The 19,609-nt window shown below is 35.4% G+C and overlaps 1 protein-coding gene across 1 annotated transcript in view; it reads right to left on the bottom strand.

Moving 5' to 3' along the window:
- LOC129253865 (uncharacterized) overlaps positions 1–19,609 on the bottom strand; it is a 50,649-nt gene that overhangs the window by 25,770 nt on the left and 5,270 nt on the right. The window contains exons 3-19 of the mRNA XM_064095293.1: positions 18,558–18,626; positions 16,714–17,255; positions 15,465–15,761; positions 14,623–14,810; positions 13,652–13,917; positions 11,725–11,889; positions 10,785–10,927; positions 10,456–10,557; positions 9,029–9,143; positions 8,252–8,358; positions 7,717–7,815; positions 7,019–7,091; positions 6,122–6,219; positions 5,722–5,923; positions 3,774–4,004; positions 2,480–2,748; positions 712–882 (exon numbers count right to left, since the gene is read on the bottom strand). Of these exons, the coding sequence (XP_063951363.1) occupies positions 712–882; positions 2,480–2,748; positions 3,774–4,004; positions 5,722–5,923; positions 6,122–6,219; positions 7,019–7,091; positions 7,717–7,815; positions 8,252–8,358; positions 9,029–9,143; positions 10,456–10,557; positions 10,785–10,927; positions 11,725–11,889; positions 13,652–13,917; positions 14,623–14,810; positions 15,465–15,761; positions 16,714–17,255; positions 18,558–18,626 (3,137 nt within the window). The remainder of the gene's footprint in view (positions 1–711; positions 883–2,479; positions 2,749–3,773; positions 4,005–5,721; positions 5,924–6,121; positions 6,220–7,018; positions 7,092–7,716; positions 7,816–8,251; positions 8,359–9,028; positions 9,144–10,455; positions 10,558–10,784; positions 10,928–11,724; positions 11,890–13,651; positions 13,918–14,622; positions 14,811–15,464; positions 15,762–16,713; positions 17,256–18,557; positions 18,627–19,609) is intronic.

The raw sequence follows: 19,609 nt of genomic DNA, 5'->3' as shown, positions 1-19,609 counted from the left end.
AATTCGGACAAAACTTAAATTCAATAATAATAATAACAATACATAACTTATATAATGCATAATAAACAGAATGTTTCTCAATAAGCTTTACAATAGAGAAAAAATATATATATCATAATAATCAGGCAAACTCGGGATTGTTTCTTTTTGTTTAATCTCATGAATCTTTTGAGAATAAATTTGCGATGCCCAGGTATGGGGTTTATAAATCTATGCAATATTTCGTATTTGCCTAAAAATACACGATTTCATTTGCAAATCCAATGCAAATTGTATTATCAGAAAAAAACGAATTACTGTATGATTATTTCACCGTGACTGATTCAAATAGTGATTTCACACTACTTACCTGACTGTTATCAAAATAAATTTTATGTTTATTTTCATTAAAATCCTGGAAAAAATACCCTTGAGGAAACAGGACAAAGATATACATTGTAAAAATTAGAAATTTAATTATCAATAATATTGAATAACAATGTCCCAAAGCAGAAAAGACAAATGATTTCCAAACGTGATCACTGACGCACAATTCTAGTCACCAGGTCTATGCCACATCTTTCTATCTTGGAAGTTGAATACCACAAGATGCTAAGTCGAGAAAGCTTACGGAACACTTGAAAGTGTTAGTGCTCATCCGAATGAACAATAGGAAAGATCATTGAGAAAAGGTTACAGTGAGCTAACAGTGAACTGGGTAATTAAACTTACCTGTGTAACACTAGAGTCAAATCGGTATTCATCTACCCACTTAAACTGCTTGAATTCTTCTATCGCAGTATCAAAGCTCAAATCTAGGAGTTCATCTTTGATCTCTTCGGATTGGCTCCACCCAAACCTATCTCCCATCAGGCAAATGAAGTATGGACGACACTTGTCAATCTGTAAGGTTCAAAAAAGATATAGACAGTGGAATGGTTCATAAAGTAATCTCGCTCGCTAAGGCGAGCACATAATACGCCCGCCTGTAATGCGGAAAATGGAGTTATTGGTCAAGCAAGAAAAGCGGAAGGTGGTGACTTCACCTTTGACTGTCTGACCTCAAAATTAATATAATTCCTGGGATCCATGCTAGTATCATACACACCAAATTATATGAGCATATAGGCTAAGTTAAACTTAAGTTATCATATTAGCAAGGACTTCAGAAGGGTAAGATGAAAACATATCACTGTGATCTTGACCTTTGACCTTTTGGTCTCAAATTTAAATAGGCTTCTGGAGATCCATGCTAGTATCATACACATCAAATTACATGAGCCTAGGTTAAGTTAAACTGAAGTTATAGCGTTTACAAGGACTGCAGAAGGGTAAGAAAAAAACATGTCACTGTGATCTTGACCTATGACCCTTTGACCTCAAAATCAATAGGCATACTGGGATCCAGTACCATACGCACCAAATTATATGAGTTAACGGACGGACAGACAGACGGACGGACACCGAACATGATACCATAATACGTCCTGTCTAGACGGGCGTATAATAATATATCCATGACTTTTAAATCCCAAATTTTGCCAGGTATTTTAAGTGGGACTGAATTTCCCATAACATTTTCTTAATCTCGGACATACAATACTAAACTTTGAATTTAAATACTTATCAATGACAAGAAATTAAATCTACAAATATCGCCAACTTCAGTTGATGTGCATTAAAGTGAATGATGATCTGATTTAGGACAAGAACATCTTCAGGTCACTTTCAAATTCACTTGTAACTTACATTCTTATGAAACAGCTCCATGTACAATATTTGAGAGACTGATAAGGGGGGGGGGGGAGTATGTTACATGTACTTGCGCTTGTTAACTAGAATACTTACTATCACATTCATAATTATAACCATGAACACATCATCTTATCATCAACTATAATTTAAATTCTCATTCTTTATGGTCAAGTGTCAATTATTTACTTCATAAGCTTGTTACATCCAACTATAAAGAATCTGAAACAACCAATTTCCTTCATATTTCTTTGCTATACTATTTGTTTATCACATGTGAATGGTGGTCTCTAATGTTGACTGTTATAAACCTCTCACTCTCATGACTTCGATCTCTCCCCCTTTCATACCCCTCTCCCCTCAGACTTCCTCCTTCTCCTTTCCCTCCTCCTTCTTCTTCTCCTTCTTTCTCCTCCTCTTCCTCCTCCTAAATACATCATTTCATTGTACATATAATTTATCATTCCCTTGCTAAACTCATTCATTTTGTTGCTATCATTCACATTTTACATGTTTGATATGATGTTATCCGTATTTCACACCTATGGCTCCACATCTTTAAAAAATTGCAATAGATTAACATCCAACTCATATTGCTATTGATATAAATTTGTGTATTTCACACATAGGAATAGAAATATTAGATAAATCGCTATTTGAATTTGAATCCACTACAACCCTTTGTAAGATACATGTAGGTCTTTAATGATTTCATAATAATTCATTATCAAATAGTGTGCCTACTTACCTCTCTTAGACATATCTCAATGGTTCTTCCACTTTTAGTCTGCTCCTCTGTGATACCCCAACGAAGGTCAACATAGGTAAAGAAGGCTCCTCGATCTAGACAAAGGCGATTGATCTCACGGAAGACCTTCTTGATGATAATCTCTCTTTCCTCCTCAAAGTCTCGGAACGTGCTTGATACAAAGACTCTGATCTCACGCTTCGATGATGGCTTCTTTATGTTAAGGATTAATTCTGCACTTTCTGGATTGGCAGTCACGTTTACGGCAGCTTTGAATTTTGGAGGAAGTGGGACAAAAATAATAAATATAGTCTTACATTATACTAAGATTGATCACATCAGACATGTATCATATTGAGGAGTTGTAGGTAATCCTATATGAAAAACGGTTAGAGGTTCCAAGAAGTTAAGAAAGGCATACTGGCATGGAAATGTGAGGGAACTTTGTATATTACTCATAAAATTGACAATTAAAAAACTTTGCAATTAAATGCATGTGAACTTCAAGTAGATATGATTTCAACTTAAGATGATGGTACAAAATATTGAGAATTGGAACTAGCACAGTCACCAAAATTCATAAAGTTATACATAAAAACAGAGCTTCATAAAGCCCATGTTCCACTGTGCCAATTTGGCTACGTTTTAACGAAGCTTCAGATCAAGCAGGATCTGGGGAAAATGGAACCATTTTACCGGGAATGGGCAAAAAATAATTTGCAGTAATACAAGTTTTCCCGAGGAACGGGGGATTTACTACGTCTACGTGCCACTATTGTTATGCCAGGAAATACCTGATTACGCTTATCCACGACTGTGCGTCGTGTTGCTTATGCTTTTCCCGCTTCCCACATGATTCAAAATGGGCGTTTTCTGATTGAGAAGATTGGCATGAAAGTTTTGAACATGTTCAAATTTTTTAGCCAATCACGTTGATCTGAATAAAATGCCTGCTAATACCCCGTCTTCACAACATTGTTATTACGCTGCTCCCGATATCAACCGAATCCTATCCCGCTCTCCGGCGATCTAATGATTGGGATAGATGGGGGATTCAGATCGTGATAGTGGAATGGTCTCTTAAAACCCCTTGTTCTTTTATCCATGAATAAAATGTGCAAGAAGACTGATTGTATTATGGAATTGCAATTCTTCTGTTTCCTTATTCAAAATGATATCATTCATGAAATAAGAAATCTATCTAAGATTTCACAAAATTGAATGCGATTATTTCAGAAAAGAAAGATTGAATGTAGACTTAATGCTCCCCATACTCGTATTACACCATTCTTACCTTTTTGTTTACTGGCAGAGGGTTTCATAAGCATAAACTTCAGAGTATCTCGATAGTCCTCTTGCAGTTGATTCAAGAAAGAAGAGATTTCGTGTTTCCGATCTTCAGGTGTAATCGTCTCAACGTCTGAATACTCATCTCCACTTGCTGGGCTGACTTCGCTCATCACACGCACCACAGCGGCAGACATATGGATACCAAAGTGACCTGCCCAGTTTTTATCATCGTGACCTGGTTCCGACAAGATTCAAGTTATTTGAAAACAAAGTTAAAACCTTTCATAAATTTTGACATTTGTTGATAAACTAAGCTGGCAGTAGTAAAACTGACGTAAATTCTTCTTATTCATACAGTCATGTTCAATATAATGATTGAAATAATTAAAACTCACTGGTATATGTCCAGCATCCCAAAGACTGCTTTGACTCTTTTGAGCTGCCTATTGGATTGTGCTAGGAGTAGCATTTTCTTTTGGTCAATATTTTGCCTTTAATCATATTTTCAAAATCTTGTGTGATTCCTCTAATACCTAATAGCCCCACTAATGAAGTCTATGGATAATAGCAGCGCTTTGTATCCTCAGGCAAAAAGCGCTTTATAAATCCAGCTATTATTATTATTATTAAATTCCTGGGGCAGTATTCTGAACATTGTCTTTTCTCAATATTTTTTTTTTTTTCAGAGATATGGCAGAATTGATAATCTGTCATAAAAAAATTGTCATAAATTTGGTCTCTTCTCTTTAGCGAGCACAAAATATATGTGGTTCATTAATGCGCATAAGCCCAGTATACAAGCAAAGAATATGATAAAATTTATGACAGGGTCTAGCATTCATAAATTTTGTCATTTCTTTAGTACCATAATATCCTGATACCATGCCCAGTATAATGCCAAGCATACTGTGATATTATATTATATTATATTTCTGTATTATTTTAACTCATCTTACATGACTATGTTCAAAAATATTTTTCATGCTACAAGCAGTCAGGCCCTAATTATCAATTGCTTTTTTTTCTCTGTTATTCCCTTTTTTCTGTCTCTCTACTAAAAATTCTACTCAGCTCCCTGTCTCTCTTTGTAATTAAGCACATCACATGCCCCAAGGCCTTCCTTTTGGTTAGAACGGCTCCCACTCAGAACTAAAAGTGATTTTGATTGGTTTGCCTCTGAAAAGATGGGAGAGAGATATATGACAGGAAAATTTACAGTTTCCCCAGACAAACATCCCTGAACTTTTGATGTGTTCTGCATTCACTATTGTTCATATGGATTAAAAAAGCTCCTAGGAAGAACAAAAAGAAAGAATGAAATTCATGTGGACAATTTCAAGATGTCTGCAACTGAGCATTTTAATCCATAGGAGACTGAACATAAAGTCAATTTGGGGTCTATGTACACAACAAGCTATGACACAGAATCTCTCTTATACCAAAACAAACAAAATACATATTTTGTCTTCAGATTCATGTGTCGTTACCCCCCCCCCCTTCTCTCCCCACCCCACCAACTCTGCACCCATCCTGTGTCTTAAAACTGAGGCCACAACACAATTAGGATGTTGCATTAAAAAAGTACCATGACATAAAATAATTTCATTTGAAGCTCAGCATAGTGCTAGAAATATGCCAATACGAATTCTGCTTTGCTGCTTGCATTGTGGTCAGATTAAAGTGTAAATCGGCTTCTAGTCACACAGCCAATGATGACGTTATTACGATTTGGAATTGAATTTGCCCTTATCCCTACAGGGAGGCTTGGAATAGACTGAAACTTTTATTATACATGTAGTATTCATACCACTATTCAGAACTTTGGTTCATTTATAAGTTGGAATGTTCATATCAAGTGCTATTACAATTTATTTGAAAACTTATCATAGCCGATTGTGGAGTGTGTGCCAGGCTTATTTTTTCCAACCTCTAATTAATGTGGTTCATCTCACCAACGCTCGTAAAGTTGATCGTTCTGAGGCCTCGTCCATAATCCTTGAAAGTAAAGGCTTCTTTGATCCATCCCGGAGTCACAATACTGCCCTTTTTCCCAGTCGTCATTTTAACGATGACCTGGTCATTTTCGTCCATTAGGGTCACGGTGAGATTGTAGAAGCCTCCTTTACATGTACCCTCATGGAAAGATTCTGATACCTGATGGGATACGGTCAAATTTCAATTATGTACTTATTTTTGATGGGGTTGAATGGTATTGTTTAATTTTGGAAATTTTCAAGTTGCATAAATAAAATAATAATGATAGTAAGAAACATGTAATGGTGGCAATAACAATAATGAAAATGATAATGATGCTTATGATAATTATAATGAAGAATGTAATGACAACAATACCTGAATCTCTGGGGCTGTGTCGAGATGTTCCTCTGAGAAATGTTGAGTCAGAACAATGTCTTGTGATTTGGTACAGGGTTCATAGGAAGTTATAAACTCTGCAATCATCATCAAAGGAAATTAACATGTAAGCACAAAATATGTTGCATTATGGTTTTACTGACCTGGGTGCTGATTCTTAAGAGTTAGAACTATGATGACTTTACAAACTACCCATCAGGGCTCAGCAGCCAATCACGAATTCCATGGTAGGTACAGTAATTGCAATGTAACCATGATAGTTGTAGTTCTTCATGAAATTAGACCCTAGATTTTATTTGATATTTATTTATTTATTTATCTATTTATGTATTTATTTATTTATCTATTCGTGTATGTATGTATGTATGTATTTATTAATTTATTTATTCAATTTATTTATTTATTTATATATTTATTTATTCTTTAATCAATAATTCATTCTAATTGAGATTTTTAAAAGTCTATAGTAACATTTGACTGGGTATTCTTCTTTATACGCACATTGGTGCTACAGATCTAGAACAAAGTAGTATGGATTTCACAATAACAAGTTCAGGATTAAGAATGTGTATCAAAAATCAATGTGATGTGCTGCGTAACAAAAACTGAGGGAAGGAGAAAGAAAAAGAAGAAGCAAGATTGAAATGGAGTTGAAAAACGAAAAAAAAAGAAATCATATTATGAATCATGACATGATGGAATCATTGTGATGCCATGCATTTTTCATTAATGTAAATTTTAGACTTGAAGTGTATATTGATTACCGTATGTGCAGCAAAATGTGTCACAATTTCCACCCATTTACACACATACAAAAAATGCTGAGCTTTATTTCACAATTTAAACAAAGCTTTACAAAAAGTCCCCTATACTCACGCTTCTCCGTGCCATCACCACCGTCAACAATTTTGAAATTCCCACCATAGTTCCAGCGTGTCATATCACCATTCTATCAAACCAAAATTCAATAGCAAATACAGACATGACACTTCAATCTGAAAAGTCCTTGATTTATTCAACAAGATCCTGGGTCTTGTTTCATGAAGACTTGTTATTATACCAAATGCAAAATCTCTCTATAAACAAGATTACTATTAGCCAATCATATTGAATGATTTCAGTAGTATTATACTGTAACTGCATATTGATGATATAACAAGCTTTATAAAATAGGGCCCATTACCCACATCGTGCAGCAGTAAACATCACCACATTTTTAAGCACCTCACAAGATGTAAAAATCCTCCAATTATAAGGCCAGAATTCACAAAGGTGGTTTTGAAAACCCACGGTTGAGTCCATGGTTTATGCAGATTTCCTGTATAAATTACGCTTATTTTACTGCGTATATTAAAAAATGTCCAATGCTGATGCGCGATTTTGTCACAGTGCGCCAAATTGACGCCTGTTGCCGTGGTTATCCGCACTATTGTATTCATGAGTCCACTGTTTTTATTCATGAGTCCACTCTTCAAAACAGTGGACTTCTTGCAACACCCCCCCTAGGTCCTAATTACCATAAACCCCATTCTTCAAACTACTTAGTGTTATAGATATAACAGTGAAATCCCTACCTCTCCTGATGCATTTTCAAGGAGGTTTTGAGACCAGCCAGCGATCTTCATTTCTTTCAGAGAGAATGTTCGGCTCAACGGTAGTAACTTATCAGCAAGCTGAATGAATAGACAGAGAGAATCACAGTAGACTGACAACGTTATCACTTTCAATTATACCTAGACAAAGTAGAAACACTTTTTTTTCAAGGTGAATTAGTGAAGATTCATTGCAGTACCTCAACTGCTTGTGATCAAACTGTTGATACATGTGTAAGTCTAATCTATGCCAATAATGTATCTCATGTGGGAAAATGAATTATTACAACTTTCATTTGATTACCGTTATATCTTCGTAATAGTAATATCTCTTTTTATTCCATTGCTGTCTTTCCTTTTAAAAATGTTAGATTTGGAATCAAATTATTAAGAAGGCATTAAGAATTTTAAAAACTACCAATCTGTGTGTTAAAATGAAAATTTAATGTTTCTACTCGTTGTCAATATAAGAAATGCTGTTATTATTTGTCTTCAATAAAAAAAAAACATTGAATACCTCTTGTTTGGTCTTAGTTTCCTTCTCTTGCTCTTCTGGTGTGAGAGTTGGTTCCTTGAAATTCTTGTCATACACCAAGATTCCCGACACACAAACATCACCACCATCTAGTGATGAAAAAATTAGCATTTGGAAGATTTGATTTTGCTCTATACCAATTATAGAATTTCAAATATTCATTGAAGGGGAAGGAGAAGAGAAAGAGAAGTAGAAGAAAAAGGAAGAGGAGGAGAAGGAAAAGAGGAGTAGGAAAAAAGAAGGAAAAGGAGGAGAGGGAAGAGAGAAAGAGAGCTGTTGGTTCAAATCCCAGCAATGGCATTCATTTTACGAAGCATGAAATCCATTGTGCTGCACTGGATCCAGACAAGGTCACGCAAGGATACTGGCAGGAAAAAAAATCAGTAGCCAAGTTCTAGTAACATCCATGGCTGGGTTAATATAGGAGCGCCTTGAGCACATTGAGCAGTTTGGGCATTCACAAAATAAATACCCTAAGGCCCAAGTCCGGTTTAACTTAGGCCATGATCAAACTCAGCGTTAAATTATGGGAAGTCCCAAATTTCAAAATTGTATTTGCATGTAATGCTTCCCATCTCTTTCCTCATGTTTCAATGATGAAGAGTGGTATTTCAGTAATTATTCCAAGTCAAATATGAATTAATTTAGTATCAAAATTAGCTGACAAGTTGAACTTGTACTTTTAGAGATATCCATCGATAGGATGCAAATTGAACCAAATGGCTGGTAAGAATGTTAAAATGTTATAGTAGGGCTCACCTGTTTGGAAGGTAAGTGTAGTGCCTTCATCACCTACTGTGATTGGTACTTCACATGTTTTAGCTGTGGTTCCTACAGCGTGGATGTGGCCTTTCGTTTCCAACTGTTTCAGGAGCTACAACAAAAATTATATAATCCAATAAAAATATGAACAATCTAAGTCTACGCAAAATTATGTCATGTGAGTGGCTTGTGTGGGGGCACGTGCCTCTGGGCAACAGTTTTTAGTTTCACTTTTGCGAGCCCTTTAATACCCACTTGTCACTTCAATATATCTTTGCATTCTTTAATATCCTGCTATCATTTCTCTGATTTATCGTATTTGTGCATATTATATTGATATAACAAATGATGATTATAAAAATAATTTTAAAAATCCTAAAAATCATGATTTTTATCAAGTAGTCTTATGATACATGTATGTACATATACATATACTCACAATAGAATATTCACCCCTTTACCAAGAAAGCAAATTGCCCACAGCCCCTATTTATTTCAATTCTTGCTACTACTTCTTATACTACCCTATTCTGCTTTTTTTCTCTTTCATTTGTCAGATTTACATATGAAATTCATGCAGACAGATTTCAATTGAATAGCAAAATTCAATTTGATGTTTCCAACTGTAAAAACTGAACAAGACAAGTGACATCAGCAGTGTTTTATCAAAGGTAGTATGTATAAGGCTGTATGATATTGCATGTTTGATTATTCCATTATCACCAGACGTAAAAACATGATATATCATGAATAGATCACACCAATTAATACAAATTTATTATATATTGTCAAGTAATGATATTCACATACCACTTTTTCCAGACAAAAGCTATTTTGGAGATGGGGAATGATATATTGGTCAGGAATGTCATTTTTATGATCCTCTCCCTGAGATGCTATGGTGAGTTTCAAGTTGGGTTATGGAGGTAATGTCTGTGTTTCATAGTACTAGTATTCCAAGGAAGATTTTCTATTTTGCCTGAAATACATGACAACTCAATTCTTTACAATTTCAAAAAAGATATGTCACCAGCCCGACTGAAGTTTCTGTGTCAGAGTATTTTTAAATAATTATCCTATTGTGCGGCCTTTACAGAAATTGATTAATAATACACAGGTGTTGGTTTTTAATAAAAAGCTTTGTCATGAATCATATTTAGTATTGTTCCCATGGAATAAAAACAAAACACAGAAAGAAAGAAATGATGCAGACACTTTGAAGACAAAAAAAATTACAATTAAACTTCTCTGCTGGAGATAATAATTGTAAAACACTTGGTAGATAGAATGAAATGAGGATATGTTTTGGTCACAAAGTTTTTCAGGGCTTGATTGTTACAACATACACAAGCACAGGTAACAAATTAAACCTTACAGCTCAAAACTTTAAAATCAACTAAAAAATGAAGAATTGGAAGACCTACTTGACTCGTGTAGTCTGAAGTATTATCATAAATACAACTCTTTGCCAAATCTGCTCCTACAGCATGAAGACGTAGCATATAGTCTCCTGCTTGTAATGGCAACTGTGAATGGTAATGATAAAAAGAACACATCAAATATAAAGATAATTCTTTCTATTTCAATTGGATAATGGGGATGATGTTGATGATTATGCTGGTGGTGGTGGTGATGATGATGATGATAATGTTCACAAGATTCAGAAAAAAGGGCACCATGTCTCTGAATCATCTACCTTTGTTAAGATTAACTCACTAATAATGTTGGACTTACATTCAATAATTGCACTCACCGGAAATTTCATGGTATCCACAAAACCATTGTGTGTTCGATTGTGTGTGCTGAAGAGATAAGGATCATATGTATTTCCCAACAGCGCATAGAGGTTGCGATTTTGTGGGGTTTGACAACCAAACTTGTTGATGCACTTGAGACCTATAGGAGAAAGAGAAAGGCACAGCTTCTTGTTCATCATTATTCCCTAGAATTCTTAAAGATGTTGGGATTTTTTTTATTACATGTTATCATGCAAATACTATTGCTTTATCAGAAGTCGGGTAAATATCCCAATACTACACCCCCCCAATGAATAAAAATTATATAATAGTGATGATAATGATAATGGATTGAAGCAGTTCAAAAACCAAGAGAAGAGAAAAAAGGTTAAAAGGGTAGAGAATGAACAGCAAAATATGATAACATTTTTTTTCAATATTATGTCAAAATCTATTTCCAATTCCTGGTTTTGCTTGATTGTAAAATTTTGCCCCGTATGTCATGTAGTGCATTCAAAATTTTGGCTCATTACAAGAGCGATCATTTCCTGACCCAAAGCTTATAACAATAGAACCAACAACCAATATGAATCTATAGCTGACACTTGGTGGATTGTTATTGCTCTGTTTCTCTAGATGAAGTATCCACATTTTTAATAATCCTTTGAGCTTGAATATCTCTTTCAATGAATACAAATGCAAACTGAAATGATCATGTTTATACAAAAAAATTGTCTGTCATTCTAATACTTATTTATTGTTCCATACCAACATATGGGATGAATTCATTACATACTATATGCCATTATTTTGGTGATGAAAGATACGCATTATCATGATTATTGAATTGAAAGTTAAATTCTCTGGCAATTTTTTTCTCTTATGTCTAATTCCTATAAAGTATTGTTATAAATGGGAGAGCAATAGATGCTGTAAAGATTTAAGATGTAGACTCACCCCCAAATTCATTGGGTTTAAACTGCATCTGAGTGTTATTGAAGACGACTCCATTGAGTGCTTCATATGCTGGTCCACCACAGTTCAAAGCATAGGCTATCCCAGGAGGCTCCTTGATCACCTGATGAGGGGAATCCCCTAGTTCTATTGATACATCAGCTCCATCTAATAGTAGCAAGAAACATAGCATAGAAATAAGAGGAATACCCTAGTTATATTGATACATCAGCTCCATCTAATAGTAACAAGAAACATAGCATAGAAATAAGAGGAATCCCCTAGTTCTATTGATACATCAGTTCCATCTAATAGTAACAAGAAACATAGCATAGAAATAAGGGGAATCCCCTAGTTCTATTGATACATCAGTTCCATCTAATAGTAACAAGAAACATAACATAGAAATAAGGAGAATCCAGATACACAACACAGAAATAATGTAAATGCACTAGTTTGGTAGATACATCAGCTTCATCCAATAGAACATGATATATATAGAACACGCAATAAAGGGGAGTCCCCTAGTTTTATAGATACATCAGCTCCATCTGATTTCAACATGAAACATACAGGACACAGAAATAGGGGAGACCCCTAGTTCAGTAGATATATCAGTTCGATCTGTTAGTAATATGAAATATAGAGAACATTAGTTCTATGGATACATCAGGGCCCCGTCTTACACAGATTTACGATTGATCCAATCAATCGTAACTCTATGGAAATCCATCAGTGTCATACATTACGTCAAACCCCCGTTTGGAGAAAGACCGCAGTTCAGATTGCAAACTGCGGTTCTATACCCCATTTTGCGTTTGTAAATCCCAAAATCATTTCCAAGCCCAGGGGGCTGTTTCATAAAGCTGCTCGTAAGTTAAGAGCGACTTTAAGAACGACTGGTGATCCTTTCTCGCGCGCTAGATCATCGCCAATGGTGTGTACCATTTACCGTAAGACAGGATCACCAGTCGCTCTTTATTTACGAACAGCTTTATGAAACACCCGCCTGATCAACCCTGCTAGGCCAGGTAATCCCCGCTGTCTCAATTTTACCTCCACAGGCCAGATTATGAGCGTTGAGCCAAGGACGAAATGATAAACAACAGCTGTGCTATTACGTAAGACTTCTCTGCCTGTAGTAGGACCTTCGGAATTAAATTATTGTATTCGATATTTAATCACGTTTTCAAAGGCATATTGTATTCAGAAATCCAATGTTAGTCCATTTTCAATTTCGAACGAAGAAAATCGACCTCGAAATAAGGAAAGTAAGTGAATTAAAATGACGGCATGCTTTGCTCGGGCTGTTGTGTTATCTTCGGACCGAGGTCAAGAAACAGGTGTTTTGATACTTAAATTGCTTGCTTGGGGCAGTTATGGTTTGTCGTACTTGGAGAAGAGAATTGATTGAGGGAAACTGGGGTGTAGTGTTCTGAAATGAAAGGTTTTCGTCATGATTTCTACAAGAAATTTGCACAATGTCTTGAGTAAACAAAGAGAAGCACAGCAAATTTTCAAGAAAACAATGACTGCATGAATATACATTATAGTTAGAAAATATTTTGAACAATCATGCTTATTAGATGTTGATGTTACTGGCTTTCCATAGTTACAATTGATCGGATCAATCGTAACTCATTGTAATTTGAATTTACACAATTGGTAGTTGAAAAAAAATACGGCTACTGCACTTCTGTAAGACTGGCATGTTAGGAGGATGACACACAAGTTTGATTCCCATTTATTACCCTCTACCAAAGCTTTAGCTGGGCTTTGATCAATGTCATCGGAATACCAAACATGAAATTATTGCTTTGGAGTCCACACATTTGAAATCAGTATCATCAATTATGAGATACAGGGGCACAATTTCATCCAATCATTAACATTTTTTATGTTCCAACATTCTGAAATGCATCAGACTCACTAATATCTTTCACTACAGCAAACGCTCGATAAAACTTCAGTCCAGTGCTCTTCTCCTTCTCAGTCAACTCCCTCTGGAAAGCCAATCTACCGTCTGGCTGTTCCAACCAGTTTCCTCCCTCCACCTCCTGGATAGTAACCCCATCACAAGTGACCAATACCTTGGTCATACTGTCCACCCAGACGGTCAAGTTATCATCATCGATGATCAGGCCACCCTCTATGGTTTCTGCATCCCCTGTTGCTAGGCAGAATGGAGATAAACACCTGTATCCAAGGAAAAGTTAGTATATTGTTTCGGTTGGTATTAGGGCCAAGGCATAAGCATGTAATTTTCCTGATTACGTACATTTTTGAAAATACCCATTTAAGTATGTTTGTATGTACATGTAGGCCTTATGTATGAACAGCCATCTGCATTGTGTAAGGTTAGACTTGGTCAATGCTCATCATAGGTCAAACTGACAAAATTATGGAATCCTTGTTGATATTTTCACATACTCATCTAGCATGGATGTTAATCCCATAATGTATCAAATCAGGCACTTAGAGGTCAGTTATAGAACACATTGGAAACCTTCTACTATCTACAATATTAAATTTGTTACTTTAAGAATGCAATCTTCATCTTTGTTGTATTTTCACAATGATCTAGTAGTTAGCAACCAACATTTGCAGACTTCCAAGTGTCTGTAACGTTAAGTTTGAAGTAGGGACACAACCTGATTTGACACTTGATTAATACCACTCAGCACACCAAAGTATCACAACTTAATACTGACTCGTAGTGCCTCTCCAACTTAAACTCATTAATTCCTTTATTTGAAATTTAATAGATTGGTCATATTCTTCTGAGGGTACTTTGAGAAATCAAAGGATATTTCTCTTCATGTACAAATACAGTGGATATTACATAAGTCTCTCTCAAAGATGAGCAGCTGCATTTCACAGTACAGACAGAACAAGGATTACCTATCGTTTGGGTCTGGAACATCTTCCGGAATGTTTGAGAAGAGTGAATAGCGGCATGGTCCTTTAGGTCCAACAATCTGAAGGGCTTTCTCATTGGTCATTGTGATGGTCCACACGTCTGCAGATTGGAGGACACCGGACATTCCAGCAATGTAAGCAACACCAGCTTGACCTTTCATCAGGGTCACCTGAAAGCAGCAAGTCCATAACAATAAAACATGACATCTTCTTGCATGCACAATGAGGGTTGGGTTCAGGAAGGAGGATGCACTGAATCGTGCAAGTACAAGAATTAGGAAGGGAGATTACTGCGACTGTGATTTGAATCCAGCAACATGCATATGTACTACTACTACTTCTACTACTATTACTACTACAATTTCTACTATTACTCCTCATTCTACTACTACTACCATTTGATTGGTCACCAGGGTATTAAGACCATATAATAATTTGAATAATTTTTATCAAGATTCCTGGATTATTAGAAATTACTAAAAAAAAGTTATTTACCTGACCAACCACTGGTCACACATAATGAGCGGACTGACTCATTTGAGTGTCCAAGTACAGCGCCTATGACGTGCATATCGACGCAGCTGAATGATGCACTGTCGTTGGCATGGCCATATTTGTTATGTCTTGAAAGACAACGTTTAGAATTCATTAAATTTGAGTATAAATATCATTAGTCATCATGCACTTAGTTTCTAAACATCAAAGATTAGTTTTACTCCCTGGCCAAATGAAATCTAACTTCTAAGGAGGGAAAGATGAAATTAAAGACTGCTATGGGTAGGTGGCCTTGGAAAAGACAAGTGTTCATACCAACGTCTTGATACCTGATAAAGAGCTGATGTTGTTGAGTCTTCGTCCTGTAAGCTATGAGAACACATGACCAGCATGGACCGGCCTACAAAGTTTGAGGTATCTTCAAGGAGAGTGGTTGGGTTGATCCCACTAAATTCCTGGAGATGGACAACCTTTCCTCTAGGTTTGTCATGGTGATCCTCTGCAAAGGCAGCGCTCTTGCTGTGAAACACTACAAAGTGACTGTAAGATGGCCCACAGAGTTCAAGTGTTTTTCCATCGTAGGTCCTCATGGTAAAACTGTCACTTCCATCAGGCACCAAGGGAACCTTGACAGGGGAATTAAATTTTTCTTTTTCTTTATTGTAAAGTCCAATTCAAATAATGATTAAATGTACCTGAATTGTTGGATAATATCATAAAGGTAAAGTATTTGGTGGAAGGTGAGTTTTCTGCAGATCTTCTACAAACTGACCTTTTACAACCTAAATTATATGCTCTACGTATAAAAATGTTTTTAAATTATATTTTGTTATACTTTTGATGATTAAAATCAATTAATGTCATGCTTGTCATGTTATAAACAGTTTTGACAAAAAAAATTGTTAAAAAAAAACATCAGAAAACAAATTATCATACCAATCCTTTTTAAGATACATTAAATCAGAATCATGAATTATACAGTGAATCTAGATCACAAGATTGCAGTTTGGAAGCTTTATTTGATGAATCATAGCATGGCCCAATTGCATCATTATCAAAGAACCTTAACATCCAATGGTAACTACCATAGTGTACAATGATCAAGAGCCAATCAAACTCAAGGATTTCATGAACGTTACCATTGGATGGCAAAGTTACCATAAGAGCAACTCATATGGAAACAGGCCCATATCTATAATTTTATGCATGAATTAGGGTAACTGATTCAAAATTAATTAAAATTTCATTACTTTAGAGATTGACTACAAAATTTGTAGATTAAATAATATATGACATGTGTGCCAATGTTGTCAAGTACTGCCATATTATTGGTAACCAGGGTGAGGGCTAAAATTGTGCCCCTTCCAAGTTTTGCCACTGAGGCAAAATGCTAGAATTATTCAATTTCAAATTTTTACATTGCTAAATTCTTTTGTTTTTCAGCATATTAAATCTTCCTCTTCCCCCCTTTCTTCCTTTAAATGTCTTTCTTTTGCATCCCTTTAAATGTGGTGCCTATGACAAGTGTATTGTTTGCCACCTCCTTGGTACCTTGTTACATCATAGCCTTTTACTCACCGGTTTGACATGGCCATCTCGCTGAAAATGAACAAGGTATGTCTGACTCTGTACTGCTCCCGACTTATTAGGCTGGGCGCTGCATATCACCAAAGCACATGAGCCGTCTGCGTCAGATACTGAACTGATGGGAGGCGTTGGGACAATGCTGGCAGATGAATTTAAGATTCCGGTCTTGGGTCCTTCGAACAGCACCCCGCAACCGCCATGGCCAAACTGAACCAAGTTGGAGAGGACAGTGGCGTGGGATTTCCCAAAGAGCAATTTTGGTTGGAGGAATCCCTGAGGGTCGGTGAAGACCTCGTTCCAATTGTAGATACTGTGTTCACCGCCTTGGGCCAATGACTTGAATGAATAGTGGTTGCCATCAAAACCGCATCTAAGCAAAGTGATTTCAGAGGAATCGCTGTCTTGCTTGCCTCTTGTGAGCATAAGTAAGGCAGTTCCCCCACCATGTTTGGCATTGACATTAAACTTGGCATCGATGAGGGACGGTAGTGGAAACCCACAAAGAGTGGAAGCTTCAACGCAAGCATGATTGGCTGAGAAGTACATGTAAAAAAAAAAGTGCAATATATTTTATGATTTACTTTAAAGACATTAAGCAACTATAACTCTTTTTACTTACTTCCCAAGTTTGCACCTTCTCTTTCCATAAAAGTTATTTTAGAAATATCAGTATTTCATTTAAATCTAATGACACAATGCCAGCAAAATCATAAAGTTAAGATATATCATAGGCTCTTAATCTATTTCTTTTATAATTCCACACGCTTTTAATTATAAACTCTGTAATATGTCAATAATTATGAATCTTTAAATCTTCAAAATCTTCCAACTTTAGCTTTATACTAAATGAATATATGAATATTAATATTTTGAATGAGATCTATATCCACTTTTAATTAATAGTAGGTCAAACTCCATGAAGGTCTAACTGCAGTTTGTATAAAACTAGTTTGTCTGCTAATTGCCATATAGTCTAAAGTTCAATTGGTTTCAAAAACACTTCTAATATGCTGTTTGGCTAACCTCATTTAGTCTAATCAAGTCCATGGTTAATTTGCACCTTGGCAAAGACGTAATGGTAATTAGATCAAATAATAATTAGACCAAGTGATTAATATGAACAGGAAGCCATTAAACCTTGTGGCAACTAGACCAAGAGCCAGTTAGACAAAATGCAATGGAGCAAAAGGTTCAGCCCGAATGACGACAGCACATCTAGAAATAAGACCAAGATTATCTATTAAGGCATGCATAACCACCCTTTCTTTGATTCTAAATGCATTTCTACTCCTCAGCTACAGTTAAATTTGATCTTTTTAGTTAAAATCCTCATTTCCAACATGCATCTGAATGGAAATTTATTATATTCAAAATTATGTTAATAGGCTCATATATGAACTATAGGCCTACTCTCATTAATCTTAAAACAGGGCAAAAATGGGATATCCCACTGAGCACGAGAGAGGGACATCAGTCGTGTATGTCCTACAAACAGCTTTATGAAGTAGACTCCAGGGCCACGTCTTACAAAGAGTTGCAATTGATCCAATCGACCACAACTATGGACGGCCAGCAAAGTCAACATCCAAAATGCAAATTTGTTCAAAATATTTTCTACATATAGATATGATGTATATGCATACATTCATCGTTCCCTTGAAGATTCAGTGTGAATATCTTTGTTTACTAGGCAGATTGTGCAAATATCCTGGAAAAAAAATTATGGTATTGATGGATTTCCATACAATTGAGAATGATTGGATCAATCGTAACTCTTTCTAAGATGGGGCCCAGATTATTCAGGAGCAAGCATGCATGAATTGGACATTACTCACCAACAGCAGGAGAGGATGGCGGTTTGGGAGGAAGATTCAGATCTACTTTCTTTACATCAACTTTTGCAGCTAAAACAATACAAAACAAAGGCAAAAGAAAGTAATTACCATATAAAAAGAAAGATTTCAATAGCACCACATTACATGTTCATCCAGCTAAAAGTTTCAACACAGAAATTCAATCACATTGAAAAAAAATCAAAATTGTATGTGTGGATATTATAAAACTAAATAAAAAAAAATGAAATGTTTATTTCATTCAGTTTCAATTTACCAATATTTATGATTAACAATTGTTGCATTTGTGCAAATGATAACAATATCATACCAGTACTTTGATTAATTTTCTACTTGACCAAGTCATTGTCTATATTATTGTTATGATTGTAATGCACCCCTCTTTTAAATAAAAACTTGAGATTGCACAATTCCCTTATTTCTCAAAATAAAAGGATTGAGAACAAACATTTTGTAGATGGTCAAAGTCATCTGAAAGGGAGCTTGATTTTAAAACATCTCAAATGTCATCAAAATGGATGCATAAACTTGTAAACCAGAGATACATGAGTGATAAAAAACATGAGAGATTTAACCTCATAAGTAACTCAGAAATAGATTAAGAGAATATGTCAGTAGTTGTATAGAAAAGTAGTTATTATCTACTAATCTAACAGGTGTTGTAAGAAACATTTCATTCCAAGTCAGCTTTACATCACAAGATCAGTCATGAGTGTTGTCAATCAATAATAAGTATTGAAAATTTTCTATAGAAACAGACAACATAGCTTAGTATCCTATATGTAAAATGTGACCAAGAAAACACCTAAAATAATTTTTAGAATGGTATATAACTTCTCAAAATTGATCAACAATAAAAAAAAAATCACATGTACTGATTGAATACAAAAAAAAATCAGATAACTTAAAAAGAATAATTAAGGAGAAATCATGGTTTGAAGTGGGGGTCCACTTAAAGCATGAGATGTGCACACTATGCAATCTCAGTGAAACTTCCAACCAGTCTGCAAAAAATGGAGTCAAAGAAATTATTG

Source organism: Lytechinus pictus, chromosome 2 (genome assembly GCF_037042905.1).
Source record: "Lytechinus pictus isolate F3 Inbred chromosome 2, Lp3.0, whole genome shotgun sequence".
NCBI lineage: Eukaryota > Metazoa > Echinodermata > Echinoidea > Temnopleuroida > Toxopneustidae > Lytechinus > Lytechinus pictus.
This window is presented reverse-complemented; position numbering and strand designations above follow the sequence as displayed.